General features: G+C 41.6%; 2 protein-coding genes across 2 annotated transcripts; one reads left to right on the forward strand and one right to left on the reverse strand.

Annotated features, from left to right (window-relative positions):
- Window positions 1-1,830: 1,830 nt before the first annotated feature.
- Window positions 1,831-8,182, reverse strand: LOC121525823 (G-protein coupled receptor 135). The gene is made up of 2 exons (XM_041811977.1): window positions 5,161-8,182; window positions 1,831-4,851 (listed from the first exon to the last, which is right to left on the reverse strand). Exons 1-2 carry the CDS (start codon window positions 5,328-5,330, stop codon window positions 3,510-3,512), a joined length of 1,512 nt encoding a protein of 503 aa, XP_041667911.1. The 5' UTR covers window positions 5,331-8,182; the 3' UTR covers window positions 1,831-3,509.
- Window positions 8,183-9,360: 1,178 nt separating this feature from the next.
- Window positions 9,361-23,660, forward strand: LOC121526342 (jnk1/mapk8 associated membrane protein). Its single transcript, XM_041812896.1, has 7 exons — window positions 9,361-9,479; window positions 13,781-13,860; window positions 14,334-14,488; window positions 18,374-18,580; window positions 18,663-18,844; window positions 21,016-21,092; window positions 22,835-23,660. Exons 1-7 carry the CDS (start codon window positions 9,476-9,478, stop codon window positions 23,051-23,053), a joined length of 924 nt encoding a protein of 307 aa, XP_041668830.1. The 5' UTR covers window positions 9,361-9,475; the 3' UTR covers window positions 23,054-23,660.
- The last annotated feature ends 745 nt before the right edge of the window (window positions 23,661-24,405 follow it).

The following is a 24,405-nucleotide window of genomic DNA, read 5'->3' on the forward strand; positions in this document are numbered from 1 at the left end:
AAGTAGGAAAAAGTGGTATTTAATGACAAAAGGAAGCTTTAATGGGGGAAAAGTGTCAAAAAATGGTAAAAAAGGGGCAAACAAGTTTCTCGTTTTCGAGGTTTTCTTGGGGAATAATATTTAAGATGAAGACATACAAAGAGCCGCTGAGCATCACTGACATAGAGGGTTTGCAGTGGCGCCAGTTTCAGCGTGGCGAGACTGTTCAGTCGGGCTGCAGATCGCGGCTGTCTGTTCTACGAGGACGGTGAAACAGGAAACAAATATCTGCTTAGACCGGACTGATCCATCCAGTCTCCTGGACCGTGGACACTGACGTGGTTTCCTGACGTTTATGTGGACCTGATTCCACGTGCACTATGCAGAGCTCGAAGGCCCGATCAGCCCAGTTCATCTGTGATGGATGTGGAACTACTGATGAAGCTTTAGACCAGTTCTTTAACTTTTTTTTGCAGTAGGCAATCATACGAAGATCGCTCTGTGGTTGTTAAATCTGTTCATTAAATTCAGGGTTTCTCTACCCTGGCTATCAGACTTTATCTCATTAGATTTAGACACCTGTTCAACCCTCATTTTATTCACGATGTGACACATTTACACGGCTCATCTCTCAGCTTTTATGTCGTATTAACTATGAAAATATAGAATATTGTTGCCGAGCAACCAGAGCTAGAAACATGTACTCTTGAGTTAAAGCTTGGAATTGTAGTTATTTCACTATGAAGTTGCACAAACACAAAAAAGATTTTAAAAAAAGAGAAGACTTCAGTCTCAACTACAACTCCTGGCTAGCTTAGAAGCTAAAAACTGCCAGTACCTCATAGCAGAGTATGAGCGTAGGCGGAGGCAGCACGACGCCTACAGCCAGGTGGGGAGGAGGCAGAGACAGCGTTGTGCGAGAAGGCGGAAACCGGGCTGCAGGCTAGGCTAAGAGCAGCCTCACACAAACCTGCCGTACCAAGCATCTTTCTCCCAGTGCCCGCTCCCTCGCCAACAAGATGGACGACATCTAACCACGACATCATCTAACCACCGCTTGGACGACTGTGTCTTCATAAAAACAGAGACCTGGCTGCACGAAAACATGCTGGACCTAGGAGCTAGTAGGCCACACCATCTACAGAGTGGACCTATATAACATGATCACCTGAGATATTATTTTACCTGCTCTGATATTTGAGGTCTTAATTTTTTTATTAGGTAAAACAAGAATGGAGTGAGGCTTCGCTATGCTCATCGGTGAATGCTTGCTGTAGCTCCGGGAATAGCCCAGCTCCATCTCGTGTCTTCATCAGACTCAGAACATTTCTACAAACATATCCATCACAGGCATATCCTCCACAGCCAGGGAAGGTTTGGGTCTGTAGGTATGCCATCTATTTTCAGGTTTACCATACTGAAACATACCAAAGCGTAATCTAGGGCTGGAAAATTTATCGAAAATTAGATCAAATCACAATATGGCATGCCGCAATTTTGAAATCGCAAGAGATGCAATATTTTTTTGGCCTGAAATTTGTGTCAAAATAGCTGTTTTTATTTATTTATTATTTTTGTGATGCACGAGAAGTGTTTTTTTGAACCTATACCGATAACTGATAATTTTTTCAATTGTTGATTTTTAAAAAAATACGTTTATTTGATGTTTCTATGCACATCTGAGGGTAAGAAGGGGTTAATATGTACTGAGCAAAGATATTTATAACTAATTCTAACTGACATCATTTGTGTTTATATCAAAAAACAATTCTGACTTTACAGCTGTTATTTTTTTTAAACATTTGTGTACCTGAGTACAACAAACACAAACAACTGACATACTTTCCCCCTTTTCCCTTGAAATAAATTTAAGTATCTTGACAAGTGGTCAAATCTGACATTTCAATAAACTAAAGAAATCAGCTGACTTAGACAAAACCAAATGATAACAGGCTGTCAGATGTTTGGGGGTCTCATTTTTGTTTTTGCTGCATAAGTCAGAAATGGAGCTGATGTTTTACATAAAGATTAAAAATATGCACTAACAGAAGTCATATCAGAGATAGGTTAAGAATATAAAGTCAGCCGTGGTCTTTGGGTAAACTTCTGTCCCTAATGTCGCTCAGACTGAATGAAACCACGTCAAACAGGCAGAGATACGCCTGTGAAAGTAGCGCTGGATCAGGAGACTGTCAGACTGATTTTATCATTATTAGCGTTGCCTTTGGCTCTGACGAACTTTCTCAGTTTCCAGTGCCTGCTTAATCAGCACTTTGTCTCGTCTTAACCTTTGGCTTGGTCCTAATGCCCGCGGCTAACGCTAGCGGCTACTGCCGCTTCGTTTTAACGTCGTTAGGATGATGGCGTTTTAGTGACTTATAAGATCCGTTGTGTGAGAGTGGAGAATTCGGGGACTGTTTTCCACTCTACGGGAGCTTTCCGGGTTTATCGGATAATATTTTATTATCGGCATAGTTAAAATATGTAAAACATATGCAATATCGGCCGATAATTTATCGGTACCAATAATTATCGTGCATCCCTAATTTTTTTGCAGCAGAGATGCTATGCATGACATTTCATGCAGTCATTCAAGTGCCAATTTTTTTAGAAAAGTCTAAAAAAATCCTACCTTTGTTTTTGTACTTTATTCTTTTTAAATATGAAAATTACAAAAACCCTTCAATGCACCAATTATAATTTTAAAGAGTTTTTCAGCCTTTTTTAGGAATAAAATAATGTTAAGGGATAATCGCATATCGAATAGCAATATTAGAGAAAAAAAAAAAAAGCAATTTGATTTTTTTCCATGGTCGTCCAGCCCTAGGGTAATCACACAAACTGGCCCATCTAATGAGCATTTTTGTCCAAATAATCCTCCAGTGTGTGGCGCCAGTACAGTTATTTTACAAGCCAGTCCCACTCCGATCCAGAATGGGCCAGAAACACGACTATGCTATATCTAAGTGAGGACTTAGTCCATATTCTGATCTCTTTGTTTTTCACTGTAAAACAGGACGGCCAGCTGAGGAAGTTCACTGTCCTCCATGTTTGTTCTTCTTCTGCAGTCATGATTGTTCAGATGAGATCTGGTGTCTGTCTCACAGTCTGGCTGAATCTAGAGGTCCCGATATCTTAACCGAACAAAGCGGATAGATCACCCAGAGTCCCTGTCTGTCGAGCTAATCCATCTTTCAAAGCTCCAACCTGAACTAAATCCTGTCCTATAGAAATGTAAAACAGTCTATGTCAGGCTTATATCTCCCATGAAATCATCTAGTGTTGCCAGCCTTGGCTCATAATACACATTAAGTTTTCACAGTTGTAACGTCCATCTTTTCATTTCATGTAAAAAGTTCTGAAACGATGCAAATAATTATTAAAATCAAGTTGTAGGGACATAAACATAGGCGGTTTTTAAAGACCGTGGTTTGACATAAATACGATCCAAAGTCTCCATCAACGGCGGTCCTCAGATCCACGACAGCTCACAGACAAATGAAACCAAAAATCCAGGGGCTAAAGCTTCGTCACAGGCTCGTGTCGGCCGTTTTCATCTTCGGGGTGAGGACTGAGTTTGGTAGTGTCGCCGTGTCCGGCTGGGCGTCCCTGCAGAAAAACACCGCCGGGTTTTTACACGCCCACATCGCCACCTCTCCACCTTTCCCTGGACTGGAACTCGACAGCCGGCTGTTGTTGTTCACCCCGACCCGGCTCACGTAGCGGTCCCTGATCCTCTCTGCTTGGTTGAGACGGATCTCGCGGTTCTGGGTTTGGCTGGAGAGGTAAGCGGCGATATTTCTGGTCCGATACCCCTCCTCTCTGCTGCGCCCCAGTAACATGGATATGTTGGGGTTCCTCAGGGCGTAGATCAGAGGGTTAATGGCTCCGTTAGCCCAGGCGAGCCAGATAGCCACCGTGTCCATGGCGGGGTTGAATGTGAAGTTCCCCATGGCGGTTATCAACCCCATTAAACAATACGGCCCCCAACAAAAGATAATGAAAACAATCATTATGAGGACCGTGGTCGCCGTTCGCATCTCGCTGTAAAAACGTAGCAAGTATGCGTACGTCGTCACCGGTCTGACTCGGATTTCCGTTAGCCGGACCGTCTTACAGATGTTGTAATGACAGAAACACATGAGGGAGAAGGGCAGCAGGTAGCACACGACGATCAGGCAGATGCTGTAAGCCGTCCCCATGCGGGACGTCCCCGAGTGGAACACGTACATACAGTGGTAGAAACCTCGTTTGTGGATCTCTGTTGGTGTTCGAACCAACAGATACCAAGGCAGAGAGAAAACCACCGCAGTCAGCCACACGGCTATCAGCAGCTGAGTCGCCTTCTGGCGTCCTATTTTAGCCTGCGGCTGTCTGACGATGGCGTAGTACCTGTCGAAGGAGATCAGAGTCATGGTCAGCGTGGAGATGATGCCGAAACAGGTGTTGAAGAAGCCGTTAGCCACGCAGAAACGATCCCCAAACATCCAGCTGCCGTCCTTGCTGAAGAGCATGACGAAGGAGAAGGGCAGACACAGGACGGCCGTCAGGAAGTCTGACAGCGACAGCGACATGATGAAGGCGTTCGTCACTGTTCTGAGCTGTCTGTGCTTGATGATGACGATGACCACGGCCGAGTTACCCAGGCTGGACAGGAGGAAGATGGACAGCAGCACCAGGGCCTGAGCCGCCACCGTGATCCCTCGCAGGATGGAGTTACTCTCAGCGGCGCTCAGCACTGAGGGAGTGGACGCCGGGTGGAGTCGACTGAGCTCGTTCTCGATCTGCTCTCTGAAGGCCGACAGGTTTCCTGTGGTTCCTGTGGTGGACTCTGAGGTGGTGGACGCCAGACTGGTCATTATGGAGACAACCCTAGGGAGCAAAACCGAAGAAAAGAGAAAATCAGCGTTGATGTCCGCTCTATCAAATCTCTGAGAGACAAGAATAAAAATGAGAGCTGATACTGATGAGGTGCAGAGAGCACACCAAACAAAAATGGCACAATAATTTTCCAAGCTAAGCCTTCAGGTGCCTCCCTTTATTTTCATGGATCAGCTGTGGTTTTTGGTCACTAAATCTCTAGAAAAGTGGAAGTTCGTAGAAGTTTTGCCTCTTCAAATCTGCTCAGCTTTACACTGCAAGGCTGAGAGGAGAAAACGGTTACTGTTGTCGGTGAATTACCTGGGTACAACAGGTGCAGCGGTGCTCAGATGGTCAGCGAGGCTTGGAGCCGAGGTTTCAGCCGTGTAGTTGGTGCCCCCGCTGCCCCAAAGGGCCGTGCTAACGGACGGATCCATCGACGAGTGTGCACAAAAACAACACAACAAAACACCTGCCTCACACACATCCATCCAGATCAGTCTGAGCCGGTTTCACCTCCTCACTGTCCGTTTGTAGCGTCCTGTGTCATCGTTCACAGATCCGTCGGCAGAGGAGAGGGAGAGATACACGTCCATGAAGGCTGACAGTGACTTAATCAGCATAGCCTGTAAATAATGAGGCTACTGATGGTCTACGACACAACAGATGAAGCACAGGCTGAAGACCGCCCGTGTCTTTGCATTCCCTGCTGACCTTCTCTACTGACGCACAGCTCTGGAGATTAAGAGGTCACCCACTGATCTAAGCCGTTCATAAAAGATGCATGTACAGCCTCTGTGTCACACAGACTCAAGCCTTTTTTAATCAGAGCTTATTATTTTAAATTACTACGCCACTTACAGCTCGCAATTTGGATGTCCTACTTTGAAAAATTAGGAGTATTTTTTCACTTCACTGCACATTATTGAAGCACTCGCCTTTTCAGGATATTTTCAAGTAGAAATTCATCTCTATGTTTAACTGAATGAACAACAGCTTCTGTGCTGTGTACCCTTATTCAGCCTTAAATATAAAAATTTTACCTGAAGACCTGGAGTATAGGTCACGCTTGAATATAAGACTATGCAGTCTGTTTTTGGGGAGCACACAGAGAAAAAAGCTTTAAACCAACTTCCTGCGTTACGTTTTTTTGCTGTGTCCAAGGCTGAAATGTGCTGTGTGTGCAGCTGTGTAGTTATTATTCTACCATTCATTAAACTAACAGAAGAGAACGCTGACAGTTGTGACGTACAGACACTCAACCCACAGGTGGCTGTGTCCACCTGCTCAGGTCACTTGTTGTCTTTGGGGGTCTCCACTAGCTTTATGTACTTATTAATACACCCCGGTTATCTTTACAAGCAGGATTATGATCTCAGGGAGACCCCTAAGGGTCTACAAGGCGTCTGTCTATGCTAGAAGATTCCGGGTTCGACTCCTGCTGAGCTCGTTGCCTGTTCGGGCAGCAGTAGCTAGGTTTGTAAGGACTTGGGTTAGGAACCAGTTTAAGCCCCAGTTAGACCAAATCTGTGAACTGGGAGGTGCCGGTTCACTTCCTGAGTACTGCCAAAAGTGCTCTTCAGCAAAGTCCTGACCCCCCAACAACTCGGATGGCGCTCTTCCGTAGGCGCCTGACTCTGACACTCAGGGGTTACTGAAGTCTGTGGTCTTTAAATGAAGGAGAACAGATTGAAACACGTGACGCCAACCTCAGAGTTGGGATGTTTCTCAGCACGCTGTGAGCTGTGAAGCAGCCGCGTGCAGCTCGCCATGAACACGGGCGGATTTTCAATCGTGTCAGGTCAGGACGTGATGTGACAGCGTGTCTCAGCACTTCATCCTGCCAAACTTGTCACAATGATAAAGATATCAGCCAACTATTTAGATTAAAAATTGGTAAAATGTGTCTTATGCTTCTGATTCTACATTTGGTAAGTTCCTCTTTGTGTAATCATATTTAAAAATATTTAAATGCATGTAATTAAGCGCATTAGTTTTACTTTTAAATGCATTTAATAAAAGACTTCTTTGATATTAAAGGCAGAGATTCATTTCTTTATACTAAAATGAAGTTTGATTCATAAAAAGCATGACTGCCGTGATTTTAAACACTGTTCAGCCGTAGCTAGCCTTAAATTTACACACTGATTTAGATATGCCCTTCTTTTTAAAATAGTGGATAAAATATTGCATCTCTGTCACATTAATTTAAGATTTGAATGTTTTTAAACATTTGGATAAATTCCCATTAGCAGAAACAATAAACTGCCATTTTGATGCTAAATGAATGTTTTTAAGTGGTATTATTCAAGTATTCATTATTAAATGTTATTCACAAACACTCGTTCGATATTATAAGCACAGACACGTCTCTATAACTGGAGCTAAGGTTGGTTAATACAGTCCCAACAGTCATTAGTTATTACACACACTGTTCAGCCTTATTTAGACTTAAAATCACACACTCAAGATAGAACTGACCTTTTTAGAGCATTTGATAAAATAATGCTTCAGTCACTGATTAATCCAAGATTATGGAGCTTTTTTAAACATTTGGATTAATAAATATTTTGCTAAATTATGCGTTTTGCACAGTGCCTTTGCTTTAATATATTCTAAATTACACAGCATGATATCATGAGCAGAGTTTGATGCCTGTACTAAATGTGAACATGCATTTTCCTCTTAGTTTGAACGTGAACTCACCTATCTCTGTGTAAATGTGTTTTTATCTGCAGCTAAATCAGCTCCATGTAAACAGGCCTGTGTGCTGCAGGCACCAGACCCACTTTTCTCTTGTTTTCTGTAAAAACTGTGGGCTAAGACCACTGAACCCAGAGCTGTAGGTCTGAAAAGGTGCTGCTGGATCCATTTATCTGGGTTTTCATGAACGGTTGGTTGGCTTCATGTCTCCATGTGTTTGCTCGTTCCCTTCGGTGTGTCCACATTAAACCCCCCTTTCTCTACCAGAGGCTTGAATGCAAGCGTTTGTTCAGCTCATGTTTGCAGCACATCACGTCTCCTTTTACCTCGGGATGTTCTGCAGGCTGCACGCGGGGAAAAGCCTCGATCTGATCCGTCATTCCCGCGTCTTTAGAGTCCTGAACAGCCTCAGTCTGGTTTCCAGATGTTGGCCTTCTCGATCCTCAGAAGAAGAAATCAGTCGATGTTTTTTCTTCCAGCTGGAGGAGGAAATCAGACAGAGAGCCCCTCCTCCCTCCGTGTTTCTCTGAGAGGACCAGTGTCCCTTCTTTTCTGAAAACCTCTCCTCACTGAAGCTCTACAGCAGCGGCATGGATCCCAGGTGAGGATCAGATCTTCTAAGAGCTTTTCTTTCTTTCTACCTGCCAACAATCCGTCCTCTGAAGCCACGCCCTCCGCGTGAACGTGCTCAGGGCTTCGTGTGACGTTTCACACAGTTGCCATGGTAACCAGTGATAGATTTCTGCATCTGTAATGCCCCTGTGAGCTAAATGACTAAATGTGAGGTGTTTCTGAAGTGGAGAGCACTCAAACGTAACTCCGTCAGTGTGGTGCGTTCAGGGACACAGGAGCTGTTTGTAAACTAAGGTTTCTTATTTCTACATTTAAGGGAGAGAAGATCAGACATGAAAAAAGGAGGATTGTCTTTATTTCTTTATTCGCTTCAACAAAAAAGTCAAAATGTCAAGAAAAGAACCAGAGTCGAGGTGTTGAGGGAAGAAAAACACTAAAATGTGAGGAAAATATTAAAACGTCGAGAGAAAAAGTTGAAGAGTTGAGAAAAATGCACTGAGATTAAAAAAAGACCAAATGTGTATTATTGAAAATAAAATATTGAGGTGACTCGATAAAAGTAACTGGGGAGAAAAATTTAAAATTTCACCTGAAAAAAAAAACTTGTAAAGGAAAGAATGTTATAATAACTAAAAAGACAAAACACTGAGGAAAAATCTCGAATTTTCAAGGCAAAATGTTGAGATCAGAAAAAAGGGATGAAATATTGTAAGGAAAAACGTTGAAATTGGAAGCAAAAAAGTCAAAATTTAGAGGGAAAAATGAAATGTTGAGAAGGACAAAAGTTTCTATGTTAAGAATATGAAATGGTTGAAAATGATGAGAATAGATACAGAAATTTTGAGGAACAAAAGTTAAATCTTGAGGAAAGCAAAATGTTGAGAGAGAAAAAGGGGTGAAATGTTTGGTGAAGAAAAAATGGAAATGTTGAGAAAAGAAGTAGAAATGTAGATGGAAAAGTGGACAACTGGTAGAAAAAAGTCAAAATTTAAAGAAGGAAATAAATGTGAGGTGTTGAGGGATGAAAATAATTCACATCTTTGGGAAACTGTTATAAAAAAAAGTTAAAGAGATGAGAAAAAAGTTGAAATGTCTGGAATGTCAAGTAAAAATGGACGAATAAAGTCATAACCGTAATAATAACAATTGCGCTCCCTTGCTGTACTTTTTGTTGCCAGGCGGGGGCGATCATGAGCTACAGTGTGTTTTGACCACTGCCTTGAACGGAACGGAGACGTGGAAGAAGAAAGGCAACTTCCGGTTCGAGCTGCGGTATTTTCCTACGTTTCCGGCAACTGTTCGAAATGCAAACACATCACTGAAGAGAGTGAAACTGTTTCTGAACAACATCTCCCTCAGAATGGGTAAGCTCCAACACCCTGTTTTATCTGATGACATTCAGCCCGCTAGAGCAGTTCAATGGCGGGAAAAGGATTCTGATTCTCTGGGTGTCTGAGAACGAGCTAACGGTGAGCTAGCTAACAACACCGAGGAAGATGGGTTTATCCCTCAGAGTCTCTTTAGTGGAACAGCTCCACAGATAGTCTGGTTTAGTTTCAATCTTAAAACTGTTGTTAGGTTAGTCCTCCTCTGAATGGTAAGGTTAGCGTGCTCTTTTAAAACAACCGCTCTGGCTGCTGGTGTACTGGTTTAACTGGTGACCGTGTTAACTGGTGACTTTGCTACAGTCAGGTGTGATCATAGACGTTAGATATGAAATATAATATCTATGAGCAGAGGTAATTAGGTGGTTTGCTGTTGTTAAAGGCTGTTAGATCTTTGATTCTCCTTCAGTAGCAGTCAGATCTAGTCTCACTCAGCTGATCGATTAAACCACAACATAGCAAAGCTTTAAAAAACTCAAACAGGATCTATAAACCAGGCAGGGGAGTAATAAATTCATCCACAGTTTAGAGACAGCTGTAAGACTTGTGTTTTGTGTTTTCAGTGTGTTGAATAGACATTACCCTGAATGAGTGGTGTCAAGTCTAAAATGGTGTTATTCCAACAAACTAAGGGTGGGCGAAATGAACACAACATCAAATCACAGTTTTACTGTGGCCAGATCATTACCTAGTTTTAAACATAATTCTTTTCCAGTCTGAGTTTTAGGGCTAAGTTCTAAATCACTGGGGGGAAAATGCCCCCCCAAAAACACAGTTTAAAACACAGTTTAAAAAACAAGTTTTTTTTTGTTTTGTTTTTTTTAGATTTTTTTCCCCTTCTCCAACAACCTGTTGGTCAGTGCATGAAATATTGAAATATTTGCACTTTCATTGTCAGCACCATCCAGTAAAAGGGTCTGGAGTTCTTCTCCAGAATACTTACGCACCGAACATTTTGTTTCCAGCGTTCTGATCTGTTCTGTAGAGCAAATTTGAACATTTTCTGCACCACTTTAAAATCATGATTACATTGTGTATTCTCTGTTGTGTCTCTAAAAGGTGATAACAGCTCTGTTTAAAGACTGGTAAGAATGAGAAAACGTAGACAAAATATAAAATATGACTCATTTCTATGATGCATGGTCGCCTTATCTTTAATAAAACCTGGATTTTCAATCATAAAGGGTTCGGGGAAATGTTCCTGAGTGGTGACATACTGAGAACAGGAGGAGTGAAAGCTCCAGGCTGAGGCCCCGTCCACACAGAGACCAATTCAGGAGTATATGCAAAAGCGTTTTGTCGTATCGGTGTTTCATCCACACGGAAACGGCGTTTTGGGAGGCTGTAAACGCTACTCTTTGAAACCGGGTCCTAGAGTGCACAAATCTGTGAATGACTACCATTTCGTCTTTGTGTGGACGGCTGTCCGCATCTTGCTTGAAATGATTAGGTCACACATAGCGTAGCTATGTTAGGGCGCCTCAGGGGTCCGGCCAAAACAACAATGGTGGATTACAGGGCTGTGTTCATGCTGCAGAAGCTGCTGAGCTTGTTATACTTTCACAGCCAAATCTGATGCTCCTTTACCTCCATGAGAACAGCAGACACCAGACGTTCTTAGATCCTCTGCAGAGAACAACCAGAAGGGCAACAAGGAGAAAGTTTTTTGCCAGTTTTCTGTGATCTTCCTCTTCTCTCTCTTGGTGCATTTCCATGGCAGTGTTACAGCGCCACTTACAGGCTTGGCATATGCACTACAGCATTTTCAGTCATTTCAGTGGTTCCGTGCTTACGCTGACATTTCTTTAAACGATCTCTTCTTTATGGAAAACTTCTTCGAAACGGTAATATATCATTTTTGTCTGCGTGTGGGCGTGGCCTGAGATCGTGAGACTGAGCTGCATGCATGTTGATAAATATTTTGAAATCACTGATTGATTGATTGCACGATCAAAAACAATTTTATTTACCATCAACACATAGACCCTTGCAGACATCACTGCTGCCTTCTGTAGATAATGACTCCAATATTAAAACCATTCACCTGTAGTTCTACTGCTACAGCTGAGTCTGGTGGAGAGGTGAAGGGTAAATAGTAGGGCTGTCAATAGATTAAAATTTTTTAATCGCGATTAATCTCATAAATTCCATAGTTAACTTGCGAATAATCACAAATTAATCACACTTTTTTGTCTATTCTAAATGTACCTTACAGTACTATTTCTCAAGATTTAAATACCCTTATCAACACAAGTGGACAAAAATGCTTTCTTTATGCAAATGTTTGTTCAACAACCCAAAACAACAACAGATAAAGTCCAGAACATTCTCTAGTCTGAGCTGCAAAAATCTGCTGAGAGCATAACATGGTAAACTCAAGCCCAACAGATGGAGATACTGACCTTAATGTAACACTACTGAATAATACCACAATGTAGAGTCAAACTTTAGACTTCTAGAAGTTACCTCCTCTGTTCTCAGCAGCTGAACACAGAACAACAGATCTCATCATCACACATGGACATAAAGAAGTCAAGTCTCTGCTGAGAGCTCAGCAGTAAGGCACAGACACATCTAATGGTGTTTCACTGTTCTGATGTGAGTAAGGTGGACACATCTGCCCTGCTCAAGACAAAAAGCAAGTCATTACTTAAAAATGTCTGCTATTATTTATCAGATTTTTACTTTCAAACTAAAAAATGTAGTCCAAATGTAAAATAAATGCTGACAGTCAGAAATGACTGAGAACTTTTAAGGTGTAGTAAGAGGCCTGAACCATCTCTTCATTCTTCAGATCATAGAAGAGCTACAGATTTAATCTAAAACCATTTTTTCTTCCTAAATAAAGGAGAGCCACAGTCTAATAATGCTTTCAGCTTCTATTCTGATACTCTACAGAGCTCATTCACTAACCTCTGCTCTCCTGTCACACACCAGCCTCTGCTGCTCTGTCTCCTCCTCCTCCTCATGATGCAGCTGTACATTCACCAGCATCAGACAATCTCCTACAGGGACTGCAGAGTCTTTGACACTTTTGCAGCATCTTGATTGACTGTTATTTAAATTTGGTGTTTATTCACAGTTCCAGTCGATCGTTTTAGTAAGTTTCGTTTTTTCCGAATACTTTCACTTTCAAGCAGGAGCTGCGTGGGGATGAGAGCGGACCTTTAGGAGACGTGCTGGACCAGTCAACAGTTAATAGTGCAGCTGTGGTGCTGGTTCATGGCAGATATAACAGCCTAAATAAATGAATAAATCATACTGGCCCAAAAGTGCGTCGGCACACTGGGAAATGCTCGGTATGCCAGATAGCGAGTCCATCCCTGCAGAGTTTCTGAGTGTCTCCATTGTAAACAAATCCAGCATGGCGAGGGGGGCGGCTCTCTGCATTAGCGGTGAGCATGGCCAGCGAGTGGTGTGGGCTATATAAGACTCTACGAACTTCCTGTAACTCTGTTCATGTCCACAGTAGGAGAAAATAACTTCAGTTTTATCTGACATGATCTGAAAGCTGAACCTGTCATTCAGAAGTCTCTGTCCTTTATCCGTTTCTGCTTGCTTTTACAGCATCACGATAGCGCCACTTCCTGGTCTGGCAAGCTACGGGATGGGTCGAGGGTCATACAGAACGCGCATGCGTTAATCGTGTGGCAAAAAAATTGGTGGCGTTAAAAGTAATTTGAGTTAACGTGATATTAACGCGTTAACTTTGACAGCCCTATTAAAAAAAATTTTATGACTTGAAACCTTGAAAAAGCAGAATAACATCGGTTACAGCAGTATTAGATCTGCCTCAGTCTCTGTTTACTCTACTCACTGCAGTGTGTTTGATTTCCTCTCCCTTATAGAAATCTTGAGATCATCTAAAAGTTTGTTAATAAGTCAGTTTGTCCAGATAACTGTTCCTTGAACCTTGACAGTTTAGAAAAGCACAACTCAGTTCAAAGTTGGAGTTCTTTTAAGGACTAAATCTTCAGTTTGTTTTCATCTACTAACATGACTCCATCAGGAAGCGGAAGGGGAGGGCGAAGATATGCATCAAATATGATCCTCAGCTTTGGCAGGTTGTTGACACATTCTACTTCTTCATGATCTAAGATCATCATTGTATGGTCCTCTAAAACAAACCTAGACAGAAAGTGTCCAGTTAACAGTCAGTGAATAGCCCAAAAACAAGAAAACCCTTCATTTGAAACTGCTTCTATTGTAAAACCATTTAGAACCCACCACTGTTCCAGTGCTGACTGCTGATTGCTAAGCTGTTTGTGTTTTTTTTTTAGCTGTAGACATGAGCTTACGCTGTCCAGGCCTGTACTGTGGGAGGATCCTGGTGAACGGATCAGTGGAGGGAGACTGTGGTGTAAGTATTAAACCAAGTTTTTTTAATTCTTTATATTTCAGCATGCAGACTCCTCACAGAACGGCCCTGCCCAAACTGGGGGGTTGAATCACGTTGTTTTACGCTTAGGCAAGGATGCTAACTGCCGTGTAGCCTCAGTCTTTCATTAATACTCCAGATATGTACCATCACAAGTCACACATAAAGGCTAAATGGATAGATGATAACTGAAACCTGTCAATTTCACCTGCAGCTAGTGTCAAATAACATCAGCGCTATGGGGAGGGGTCGTCAGCTAAGACAAGGTGATGAAACAGTCACAATTTCCCCCAGGTTGTGCGGTGGCCTGGTCCCTGGCTCTCTGGGTATTTAAAAGAAAGATAATTATGATGAAAATAATTGCCTGTATTTCAGTGAAATGCATTGAAATATTCTGAACTGGATTCTGCTGATGAGAGCGTTTCTTATCTGAGCTCTTTTTTCTGTCTGTTCAGGTTTGTCCTCGTGGAGAACGGGCCAACCAGCAGAAGGTGTGTGAACGCTGCACAGAGACCCCCGAGCTCTATGACTGGCTCTATCTGGGCTTCATGGCCATGCTGCCTCTGGTGCTGCACTGGTTCTTCATCGAGTGGTACTCTGGGAAGAAGAGGTAGGGCAGAGAATGTGGCCTTCAACCAGAGTTCAGTGCAATGATTTGTCTGTTCAAAGTCTTTAAAAAGGTTTTATTTTTACTTCTAGAGGTCTGAACTCTTTAAAAGACTATTTGACTGAGACGTGTCTGAATATTTTATCCAATCTTTCACTAAGGTCACAAGAATTTTGTATTCTTTTTTCATGGATTTGCTTCACCTGAGAGATCCAGATTTAAAGCAGTGTGTTACGTACAGATTCACAAAGCTTGAGTGGGATTGAGGGGAAGATTGGGAAATACATTTCAACAAAATTTTACTTCAAGATTAAAATGATTGGAGATGGTTAGCAGGGAAATCCTGAAAGTATCAACACTACGAGGTGCAAGAATTATGTAAAGTTTCATTGGTTGGTCTTAAAAAGTTAAATCTAGTTTTAAAATGCAACATGGAGCAGCAGACGCTCCTCTGCTGTGAATTTCACTTCCCCTTTGTTAATGGGACGGCATCTAGCAGTTTTATTTTGAAGGTGGAGATATAGCAGTGAAACTAAGGCTCCAAAAAAGTCGAGACGCTGTATACAATAGAAATAGATTTTGCAGATTGCAAATCTCATGAACCTATATTTTATTCACACTAGAACATTAAACTACATTAAACTACATATCAGATGTTACTCTGGGACATTTTACCACTTCATGAAAATATTAACTCATTCTGAATTTGGTGGAGGCAACACACGTCACGATTGTGTTTATGATTTTGTAGTATCCGCTCTTCTTCTAACAACAGTCTGGGAAGTGAGGAGAGCAGCTGTGGGAGTTTCAGGAGAGGAATGTTGTCCCATTCTTGTCTGATGTAGCGTTGTAGCCGCTCAACAGTCCTTGTTTCTTCTTGCTGGATTTTTCATGTTCTGATGCTCCAAATGTTTTCTGTTAGTGAAAGGTCTGGACCAAAGGCCGGGACCAAGGTCTGGACCAAGGTCTGGACCAAGGTCCGGACCGAGGTCTGGACCAGAGGCCGGCCAGTTCAACACCAGGACTCTTCCACTGTGAAGCTATGCTGTTGTGATGGATGTAATGTCGGGCTTGGCAACTGATCAAAAATTAGATTAAGTAAAGGCCTGCTGCAACTTTCAAAATCACAGAAGGTGCAATATTTAATTTATCTAAGTTTGTGTCAAAATACCAGTTTGAAACTTTCTTTTGCAGAGATTTTATTCATTAGATATCATCCAATCCAATCCACTTTATCTATATAGCACATTTAAAAAATATTCAAGTTTACCAAAGCGCTGCAGAGTAAAATCAGAGAGGTCACAAACACTGCAGAAGTAAAAACATTAAGAGGAAAGACATAAAAGCAAGAACATCATAAAAACAATTCAAATGAAATTAAAAAAAGCATAGAAACAAATAAAAGCCATAAAAAACACAGAGATTAGCGCCATAAAAAGACAGAGATCACACAACTCTCATGCTGAATTAAAAGCCAAAGAATAAAAATGAGTTTTAAGAAGCAATTTAAAAGTCGGTAGGGTGGGGGATGTTTTAATTTCTAGGGGCAATTCGTTCCACAATTTGGGAGCGACCACAGAGAAGGCTGGATCACCTCAGGTTTTTAGTCTGGTTTTGGGACGACGAGGTGAAGCTGATCAGCAGACCTCAAGGACCGTGAGGGGGTGTAGACATTTAAAAGGTCAGAGATGTACTGGGGCGCTGATCCGTTTAAAGATTTAAAAACAAACAGTAAAATTTTAAAATAAATTCTAAAATGAACAGGAAGCCAGTGGAGGGACGCCAGGATCGGGGTGATGTGGTCATGTTTTCGTGTTCCTGTTAAAAGACGAGCAGCAGCATCCAATCAATCATGCGTGTTTTTTACAATAGTCTACAAAAATCTTTCTTCCTTATTTTCTGTACATTTTCCAAATTAAATATGAGAATGGCATAAAAGTCATCACTTCCTTCAATACAACAATTCATATCAAATTTGCAATATGGTTAAAAATGATCACAATTAGCTAGTTTTTCAAAATTGTTCAGACCTATTTTAATCTAATATTGTGTTGGTTATAATATGAAACAATAAAGAAAAAATACTGATTGTATCTGTTGGGAAATAGATAAGATGAGGAACTTTTTTCCCTTGTATTCATTTTCTTTCTTCTTTTTTTTAATTGAGTGATGGAGGACAGAACCTGACAGGTGAGGGAGAACACGTGTGCACCAACGTTGTTCAAACAATACAGAGGAGGAAACCAGACTAGACAGAGACAGCAGGAACTCAAAATATAACGACATTTTAAATTTGAGGATGTTGAGGGGCCGTGTGTGTGGGTGTGTGTGTGTGGGTGGGTATGGGTGTGTGTGTGTGCGCACATTTATTTATTTTAGTGGAATATTAGGAATGGTGAGGGTATTGGCTGTCATTTAAAGTTGGGATTAAGTTGGATAAATACGTTAAGACAAGAAGAGAGACACTGTTAAAAAAAATAAATGAAAAGATGCAGTGTATGTGGATGTTGGATGTATAAAGGAATAGCTTAAGAAAAGCTTATAATAAATGACAAAGAGAGAGTGAAAGAAAAAAAGGAAAACGGAACAAAACCAAGGGGCAGAAAGGGGAAAAAATCTTGCAATAATAATGATAAATATAAAATGCCTTACATAAGATGAGAAACTTCAGAAATAATTGCATATCGAATCGCAGTACTGGGGGAAAAATGCATCAGATTATTTTCCCAAATCGTTCAGCCCTAATGCAGCGTGTGGTTTAGCATCGTCTTGCTGAAATGGTCAAGGCCTTACCTTAGAGAAATGTCATCTGGATGGGAGCATATGTTGCTCTAAAACCTCCGTCTGCTTTTCAGCATTGATAGTTTCTTACCTGACGTGTGAGCACATCTGGAAAAGCACTACTGCAACCCCTCACCACTGGAGATTCAGGCTTTTGAACTGTACTGATATCAGGCTGGATAGTCCCTCTCCCTTTTAGCCTGCTGGGAACAGTGTCTGCCATTCCCAAAAGTCATTTTAAACTTTGGTCCATCTGACCACAGAACAGTTTTCCATTCTGCCTCAGCCCATTTTAAAAGAGCTTTGGCCCAAAGAAGAAAGCAGCGTTTCTAGATCCTGTTCACATATGGCTTCTTCTTGACATGATCCGGCTTTAACTTTATTTGTGGATACTACAGAATGATTAACATGGCCCTGTCCCTACTTTTTTAGATGTGTTGCTGCCATTTAATTCAAAATGGGCGGATATTTTTCATGAAATGGTAAAATGTCTCATTTTACAGTGTCCCAACTTCTTTAAAAATTGGGGTTGTATGTTGCTGTGCATTTCCGAGGCACTGACAGTAGTTAACCAGTATTTGTCTCAAATAAAAGCACAACATTTCCATCACTGAGACGTGTCATTCTGCTGTGATTATCCAAAGCTTGACCTGAAGGGGCAGCCTGACTGTGGATGGACTCTGAACTGAAGGAAGGCCAAACACCTTTAAGGACCTTATCCAAGTCCAGTTGAACCTTTGGATCAAGCTTTTAGGTTGTCACATATATCTTTATTATTAATGCACCAGGACCTCCTCTTTGGTAAACAAGCTAACAAATGAGCAGTGTGGAAAAAAAATCTCTAAAACCTTCCCATCAGGCTCTCCCAGTACCCTCCTCTTTCTTATGTACGTCTACATGAGGGACAGAGTTGAAAGAAAACAAATAAAACAGGCTAAAATAGGCACAGGAAGTCTCACTGCATCCCTCACTGTTAGGACACTTCAGTAGGAAACAACCTGTAGGCCATGCTGTAGTGCTTTTGTTGTCCTAGTTTTCCTTTCTGTGGTCATTCATTCTTCTTCACTATGATTTTGATCAGCTGTTTGATTGCTGTTGTGGTTTTAGTTCCAGTGCTCTGCTGCAGCACATCACAGCCATGCTGGAGTGCAGCGTGTCCGCCGTGGTCACCCTGCTGGTCATAGAGCCGGTGGGAATGCTTAGTATCCGCTCCTGTCGGGTCCAGATGCTGTCAGACTGGTATACGATGCTGTACAACCCCAGCCCAGACTACGTGAACACGTTACACTGCACACAGGAGGCCGTGTACCCGCTGTGAGTACTGAAAGCACTCAGGCAGAGACAATAATGAGAGCAAAGCCCTGGCTGTGCAGTTTATCCCCTCTCTCTTCCTCAGCTACACCATCGTGTTGATCTACTACGCCTTCTGCTTGGTGCTGATGATGCTGCTGCGCCCCCTGCTGGTGAAGAAGATCGCGTGTGGTCTGGGAAAGTCGGATCGCTTTAAAAGCATCTACGCTGCTTTGTACTTCTTCCCCATCCTAACGGTGCTCCAAGCGGTGGGAGGAGGTCTGCTGTGTGAGTATGAAAGAGAAGAAACTTCACATCCAATTACTGTTTGAGTTCTTTTCATAAGGAACAGACGTGTTCCTCTTTGAATAGGGTGTACATTTAGAAATAAAAAACAGGTGAAGGAGCGAGTGAACAGAGTAACTGACGTTAAAAACTGCAAGAACAAAAATATCAGCTTAGTTCAAGATTTTCCTGCTTTAACTCCATCACCCCGTTACTATTCAGCTTTCTGTTCACGTAGACACGGACGACAGGGACAACAGAGAATGTCAAGGTGCTGGGCTGTCCAACAGGGAGATTTCCTTCATGTTCTTCTGAAGCACCACTCTTCTTTCCTTCAAAATGACAGTGCTTTGTCCTTTATAATATACTAGATGCAATTATGGATTCAGAGAGGACCCCATGGTCCCCAAATAATTAAAGAAATGCTGTGAAGGTACTCTTGGTTGCCTCTTTGGGATATAACTTGATAAATTGCCTTCTAAGATGTCCTCTGAGTGGGTTAAATAAAAAAATGCCCCCTTTGGTGCCCTCTTAGTGGGGAAAAATTAAACAAGGTTCCCTCGTTTGTTCCCTTTTAGATGGAATAATTTGATGAAGTGCCTTCTTTAGTGCTGTCATGATGAGCGAAAATTGGCTGAGCCCTCTTTGGCCTCCTCCTAGAAGGCACAATTTGAAATGTTAGTGTGCTCCTGGTGGGCAAAATTTGACAAACTACCTTCTTTGATGCCCTCTTAGTGGGCAAAATTAAATAAGGAGCTGTCTTGGGAAGCAAAGTGCCCTTTTTGGTTTGCTGTTGGTGGGCAACATTTAGTGAAGTGTATCCTTTAGTGCCCTCTTGTTGGGCAAATTTGAATATGTGCCTTCTTTGGTCTCCTCTTACTGAGGAAGTGCTTTCATGACTGCCCTCTATGTGGGCATAATTTGACTTGTTCCCCTATTAGTTAACTTAATTTGAGAAAGTTCCCTCTTTGGTGCCTTCTTACTGGGCAAAAATTTGACAAAGTCTCTCCTTTGGTGCCGTCTTAATGGACAAAATATGACAGAATGCCTTCTATGGAGCCCCTTAGTAGGCAAAATTAGACAAAGTGCTCCCTGTTTGCCTTCTTAGTGGACTAAATTTGACAAAATAAGCGTGCTGGTCCCCCACAGCATATGGTGTGTCCCCTTTTTATGTGTTTCGCCCCTCAAACATCCTGAATCAACCACTGACTTACTCAACCCTCCTCAACCAGAGAGCCACAATGTTAAAAAATACATTTGCAAGAGCCACAATATAAGTGGTGAAAAGTGGCAATTTAAATAAGTTAACGGTGGCAAAAGTCATCAAAGATCGGTAAACACTGAGAGAAAAGTGGCAAAAATGGGTGAGAAGTGGGGAAAAATGAGTTACAGGTGGCAAAAATGGTACAGAAGTGGGAAAACCATGGTTAAAAAATGAGTGAAAAGTGACTAAAATGGGCAAAAATCAGCAAAAAGGTGGGAACATTGGCAAAAAGCATCAAAGAGTGGCAAAGTGGGAAATAGGTGGCATTTAATTGCAGATGCAGCTTAAATGGGCAAAAAGTGCAAGAAAAGGGGCAAAAAATAGCAAAAAAAGATAAAGATAAAGGTGTCAAAATGGGAATAATGTTTGAAATGAAGACAGAGCAGAGCCACAGGTTGAGAATGACTGGACCAGAGGGATGAACCAGTGAGCTTCCACTGCTGTCTGATGCTTTCATTCCTTTAGGACAGTTCAAGGCTCTGAATATGTGTACCCTTTAAGAAGCTGACCGGCTCAGCAGACATCTCTGAAAAAGGAGCTCAGGAACACCATGTGTCGTTTCCATGTCCCACTGTATTACTCATCACATCTCTGTTCTGCTCTCTGCTTTACATCATGGATATTTTTTTATCTTGTCTTTTGATCCAACAAGCCTCACATCCTGTTGACTGACCTTCTTTTAGAGTTTATTAGACATACTGTCACTGAGAAATACCTGAATAGGAAAAGCTGAAATTCAGAATATGAGCATGAGGATGAAACAGGTAGTTTGCAGTTAGACTTGTTCACTGAAAGCAGTGAGTGCTTTTAAAATCATGAATTTTGGTCTCAGAGCTCCTAAAGTCTGATAGAGAAGATGAACCACATGAGTGGATCAGTGCTGCTGTTAGTGACGCTCTGTTTGTTTCAGATTATGCCTTCCCCTACATCATCCTGGTCCTGTCTCTGGTCACGCTGGCGGTCTACATGTCTGCATCAGAGATCCAGGTAACCGCTCTCCTCGCTCTCATGCAGCAGATTAAACTTAGCGTTTTGTTCTGTGGTTTTACTGTGATTGCTAACAGACGGCTGGTGTGACGGCATGTAAATCGACGTCACGGTTTGATGCTTACAACAAATATGTCTGAGAAGTGACTAGTTTTTTATTGATAATGATACCCTCATCTGTATTTCTGATCAGCTCTGCTGTTGATGCTTCTCTGTGGGTAGATTTCTAACAGCAGTGCTGTAAGCTGAGAGGAGCTTAGAGGCAAGGCAGGTGGATTTGTGTGGCACATTTCAGCAACAAGGCAGTTCAAAGTGCTTCACACAGGACAGTAAAATACTACTAATATAAAAAACTACTGTTCAAATAATACTAATGACAAAGGGAAAAAGAAACACAGTGGAAACATTTAACCAAACGTAAAAGGAGATAAAACCAGCAAATAAAAGATAAAAACACAGACATTAAAGTCAAAGTTTCAGTGCAGAGTTGGAGTGAAAATAGAACATTTGAAAAGTGATGAAGAAGAGTTAAAAGACTGTTAGATTGCTGAAAACAATTTTTTTCCTCACAAATGTTTTTATTAAATTTAATGTAAAAAAAACAGAATTTTCATTTTCTTCAAATGTATTGAACACATCGTGACATTTTCTTCTATTTGTTTGATAGTCATTTTTCTGAGCTGACCTTGAACACATCATAACAGAAGTGCCTGTCAGCTCATTAAGTTTCACATGGATTTCAACGTTGGAATAATATTTTGGAGTGCTGGGACTTGCTCCAAACTTTGGGAATGTTTTTCTCATCTGAGATAAAAACGGTTCAGAGAGCTCGCTGCTCCAAGCGCAGCTCTTTTTAAAAATGATTTTCTGATTTTCTTTGAGCTCGTGTTCCCGGCTGCAAGAACTGACGTATGTTTTTGCCCCATTACTCTGATAAAATGATGTTTGGTCAAAGAACCCATGAGACTATAATCACAGGTACTTTTAGATCAAGGGTGTCAAACTCAAGGCCCGGGGACCAAATCTGGCCAGTAGTACAGTTCTACCCGGCCCACAGGATCATTTAAGAGTCCCGCTGGTATGAGGTCTGCAGATTTCCTCCAGTATAAAAATGTAAATTTAACCATGATGATTTAAAATAGACATGTTCAGCCATAAAATGTTGAAAAAGGGAAGTAAAAAATAACTGGATAAAAAGTCAGGAATTTGGGAAAAGAAATAAGTTTTTTCATTTCAAATTTTAAATTTTGCATCTCACAGTTATGACTTAAACGTATGATTTTGACTTTTTCCTCTCATATTTTGGCCTTTAAAACTCTATATTTAAACTTTCTATTTCATATATTTATTTATTTTACATTTAATTCTTGTTTTGAGCATTTAAACTAATAAGTTTGACTTTTTATCTCAGATTTTAGCCTTTAAACTTTTCATTCTGACTTTTCTTAATCTCAAAATCCTGTATGATCAGGGCTCAGTCCCCCAGCCCCAGTAATGTGAATGAGGTTGACCCTGTGAGGCTGCCGGGTCAGAACTAAATTCAGGATCCAGCCCCTGTTCTAGTTACCTAGAAATATGCATTCAGACGTTCGTAGCTTTTTCCCATTAGACCAAACGTATCAAACCCCAAAACCAACGTATGAACTGAGTCATGATCCGTGTGAACCGTCTCAGCCACAGCCTGTTCTGATCGGACTGTTCATTTATGTGAAGCTAACCTGTGTTGACCTTTAACCCTACAGTCTTTTAAACACCTGGTTGCTAAGAAGAAGCGTCTGGTCGTCCTGTTCAGTCACTGGCTCCTCCACGCATACGGCATCATCTCCATCTCTCGACTGGACAAACTGGAGCAGGACCTGCCGCTGTTGGCTCTCGTCCCTGGCCCCGCCCTCTTCTACATCGCCACGGCAAAGTTCACCGAACCGAGCCGGATCCTGTCCGAAGGAGGCAACGGACACTGAGCCCTCGCCCCAAACGTTCAGTAAAATGTAAGAAGGGAGCCATCTGTGGACCTGCAGCAGTGTTACCACCATCTTTAGGAGCGATGCGGTCTAAAAATACGAGCCGTGCCGGCCCACTGGACATGATTGGTGTTGCAGAAACCGTAAAGGTTTGACCTTTTTAGCTCAGTTTACCCTTCATGTGGCTAAATCTTACTTTAACTCTTACAAGTCCAAGTTGAAGGCTGCTCCTGAAAGTGTGTAACTCCTGTTTCTCTTTTCTGAGTAGATCATCTTTCCTTCATTTCTATCGTCGACACTAAAGATTACCCATAAGCTGCTTTCACACGAGCACAAATCTCCTAAAAAGCTGTAAATGCTCAGACTCTCACTACTTGTTGCGCCGAGGCTAATATCCATTAATGTAAATGACTGTAAATATATTTAAGCTTGTAAATATCACTGTGATTGTGCTGATGCACTCAAACTTCACTTTATGATTCACAACAGGAGCCATGTTAACTGTACCTACTGTTATGAGTGGACTTTGTATTTATTGTTCAGTCTTTGTGCAGTGAGCTCAGGCCTCAACTATTTACCAGTTCTCTCTATAAATCTCTTCAACATGGACCTGCTCCGTCTCTTCCATTAGGGATAATCATACTGGTCGTTAACTGTGCTGAACACAGCGTGTTTCATTTTTACTCAAAAGATGTAAAAGTCTGAACTGTGCAGAAACTTTCAATGAGGAAATAGGTGTCTGCGTTTCCACAGAGTCCCCCGGTCAGCTGCTTTCAGCATGGTTACTTTGGCAGCCCTCGGTTCTCTCACTAGAAGTACGTACAGCTTTACAGCACGAGTCCACACACCAGCCGTCAGCTAGAGAGAAGCCAGTTAGTCTCAGCACCATTTGATCTGACCACTCAGAGCTAGGGCTGGGTTCAAGAAATCGATTTTCTGATTCAGATTGATTTTCGATATCGATTCATTTTTTTTCAAAGATCGATCTTTTATTACTGACTGTTAAGTCTATGTTGCACTTTATTATGTTGGTGGATCAAAAGGGTTGGTCAATAAAAAGTATTTTCAAGAAACAAGTTTGGGGTCAGTTTTTAGTGTGAACTTAAATATTTTAAATATTGGGCCTAGTTAAAAGTTTCTTATTAATAATTCAGCTGAAAGTGTAATTTCTGAAATTAGCTGAAATATCCCTCAATGAATCGATATTTAATTGAATTGGAAATCGAATCGAATCAGTGGCAATACCCAGCCCTATTAGAGACGGAGAACAACGGCTGATGACACTAAGAGGAGAAAGAACTAAACCTGGAGGCTGTGAAGGTGGGCGGAGTTTAGGCGGTTGAACTTGCAGC

This window comes from Cheilinus undulatus, linkage group 18 (assembly GCF_018320785.1).
Source record: "Cheilinus undulatus linkage group 18, ASM1832078v1, whole genome shotgun sequence".
In the NCBI taxonomy this organism is placed as follows: Eukaryota; Metazoa; Chordata; class Actinopteri; order Labriformes; family Labridae; genus Cheilinus; species Cheilinus undulatus.